This window comes from Mugil cephalus, chromosome 6 (genome assembly GCF_022458985.1).
Source record: "Mugil cephalus isolate CIBA_MC_2020 chromosome 6, CIBA_Mcephalus_1.1, whole genome shotgun sequence".
NCBI classification, from domain to species: domain Eukaryota; kingdom Metazoa; phylum Chordata; class Actinopteri; order Mugiliformes; family Mugilidae; genus Mugil; species Mugil cephalus.
In genome coordinates, this window is record NC_061775.1 from 928673 (window position 1) to 931164 (window position 2492).

A 2492-nucleotide genomic window follows, 5' to 3' on the forward strand; every position below is an offset into this window, starting at 1 on the left:
AGAATTAAAATTAGCGTACAGTTTACTGATGGTCTGGTCCACTGTGTCTTACAGCGACTGTAGTGTTTAGCCCAGACATTTCAGCGGGATATATCTTGTACTGCTTGATTAAAGGCACATTTATTTTTTCATCTTCACAGATTAAACCTTAAACGTTACTGCTCAGAGGACGCTCTCTCTCATACAATAGTACATCCTTTATTTTGTGTCATTACTGATGCTACTGAATAAACAAGGCTGTGTTATAAACGCTTTCTTTTTCTTTAAACACTGTCAAGCGTATAGCAAACTCAACCGACTTTGATTTCAAACAAAACATGATAACCGAAGTGAAGTTTCTGGCAGCTCACTTTGTCTGCAAAACTAGCCGCATTACTCAGACTTCTTCGCCTAGGCTGTGCAGAAAATCATAATATTGTTTAGTTGCATCCATTATTAGGTAGATATGCATTTGTTTTCTCAACAAAGACGGCAATGACAGGCGCGTTGTCAATATCTTTACAAATTTATTTGTCTTCCAAAACGAAGAGCAGTATAAGAGCATCGAACATATCTTTGGCATCACACAGTAAAAAAAGACAACTCAAATATATAAAAATGCAGTGAACGGACTTCCACAATACAAATCCCATTTCAATATGAACTTTACTCCCTTGTTAGCTGTACAACTATAGTGCATATTCTTTTCATTTTACAAGAAAAAAAAATATCAAAACAACTAACACTGAACATAGAGAGAACTATTAAGTGTCATTTTTTAAAGTCTTTAGGGTCTCTTTGTCCACTTTTCACCAAGGTCGCCACACTGAGTCAGTGTTGCCTGACGGAGCTCCGGGGGAAACCGCAGCCGGAACAGGCACAGACGTGCTGACGTTGTTGGCGTACACGGGAATAACGGGGCCGTTCGGCGCAAATGCCGCATTGGGTATGAGAAAAGCAAATTGTCCGTCTGTGGCTGGGACGATCTGAAAACCACCGTACACTTTGGTGGCGTCTGAAGGTAAACTGGCCGGCGAGGAGCCCCCTTTACAAGACACCGGGTTCATGGGCAGGACCTGGGGAGGCGAGTTGGGGATCTGCACCATGGACTGACCGAAGGGAGTATGTGTTGGCCCGGCAGTGGAAGGGAGCTGGTGTTGGTGCTGATGCTGACTGGGATAGTTCATAGCGTTGATCTGTGTCATGCAGTTGGCCAAGTGGCCGAGGAGTCGCGTCCTGACCTCAGTGTTGACACCTTCGCAGGTGGACAAGAATCGGGTGACTTCATTCATGCATTCACTGAATCCGGCGCGATACTTTCCCAGCACAGTGGGGTCTGTGTTCAGGGCAGCTGTGCAGAGAACACAAATATATATATGTAAGTCAGGTGCACACACTGCCATACCGAAACGAGTAAATGAGAAAAGGCACATTCAGACCAGCGAGTGTGATTTAAAATGCTGCAGAGACGCTACAAAGTTACAGAGAGACTAGTCCGGAAAATGCGACTTACCGGTCATCTGAGCCCTCTGGAGGTTCCGGAGATGCTTCACAGTCATCTCCAGGATGTCCGCCTTCTCCAGTTTGGAGTGCCTGGAGCTCTGAGAAGACGGAAACATGCATGGTTAGGATCACACGCTCACTTTCTTACTGTTTTGCACAGGCACTTTTGAAATCTATAAATAGAAAATGTGACGACGGAGCACTTACATCTTTTTTGAGAGCATCCAGGATGAGGGTTTTCAGTTGCCCCAAGCTCTCGTTAATTCTGGCTCTTCTTCTCTTTTCCATAATTGGCTTGGACGACTAAAAACAAAAACAAAATGACACAGACTGTTGAAGTTCTTTCTCGATTCGTGCGTAAAAACATCGCTTTGGTCATTGAGCCTGTATAAACTAGTGTTCAAAATTATATGTTTAAAGCTTGTTTTTGGATGAATGGTCAATATAGGCTCAATACCAACCTTTCTGTGTTCAGACGCTGTCTTGGGTTTATCGGGAGTCGTGTTTGTGCTTGCCGGGGTTGCAGCGACTGGGGATGAGGAGTTCTTTTCCATCATATCGGCAGGCATCTTTTTTTATAAGAAATATCCCACAAAACCAAAGCAAATAACGATCCACTGGTTGATGAAATTGCAGATGAAGTCAAATGTCCCTTCTCCCTCAAATGAAAAAAAAAAAATAAATAAAAAATAAAAAATCCTGAGATATGTGTCAAATTAAAATCCTTTAGAGCGGTGCACAGCAGCAGCAGCGACTACCAGGAGCGGATGCAGTCTCTCTGTAGGGCTCTCCGCGTGTGGCTTGTATTTATATCTCTCACTGCACGCGAACGGCTCGTGTGAAACTTCCCAAACTTTCTTTCCCACAGTAACTTTCCACCAATCAGGGTGAGGGACACGCGGCCCGAGGGAGGACGGCTCGTGGTCGGCGCCCTCCCATTGGTTGTTTGGCCCGCTGGAGCTGGCGGCCAATGGCGCGCGGCCCGGGTTCAGGGCACAGCCGGGGAAACT

General features: G+C 45.1%; 1 protein-coding gene across 1 annotated transcript; it reads right to left on the bottom strand.

Moving 5' to 3' along the window:
• Positions 1 to 486: 486 nt before the first annotated feature.
• Positions 487 to 2276, bottom strand: her6 (hairy-related 6). The gene is made up of 4 exons (XM_047588371.1): positions 1944 to 2276; positions 1690 to 1785; positions 1493 to 1580; positions 487 to 1330 (listed from the first exon to the last, which is right to left on the bottom strand). Exons 1-4 carry the CDS (start codon positions 2049 to 2051, stop codon positions 789 to 791), a joined length of 834 nt encoding a protein of 277 aa, XP_047444327.1. The 5' UTR covers positions 2052 to 2276; the 3' UTR covers positions 487 to 788.
• Positions 2277 to 2492: the final 216 nt, after the last annotated feature.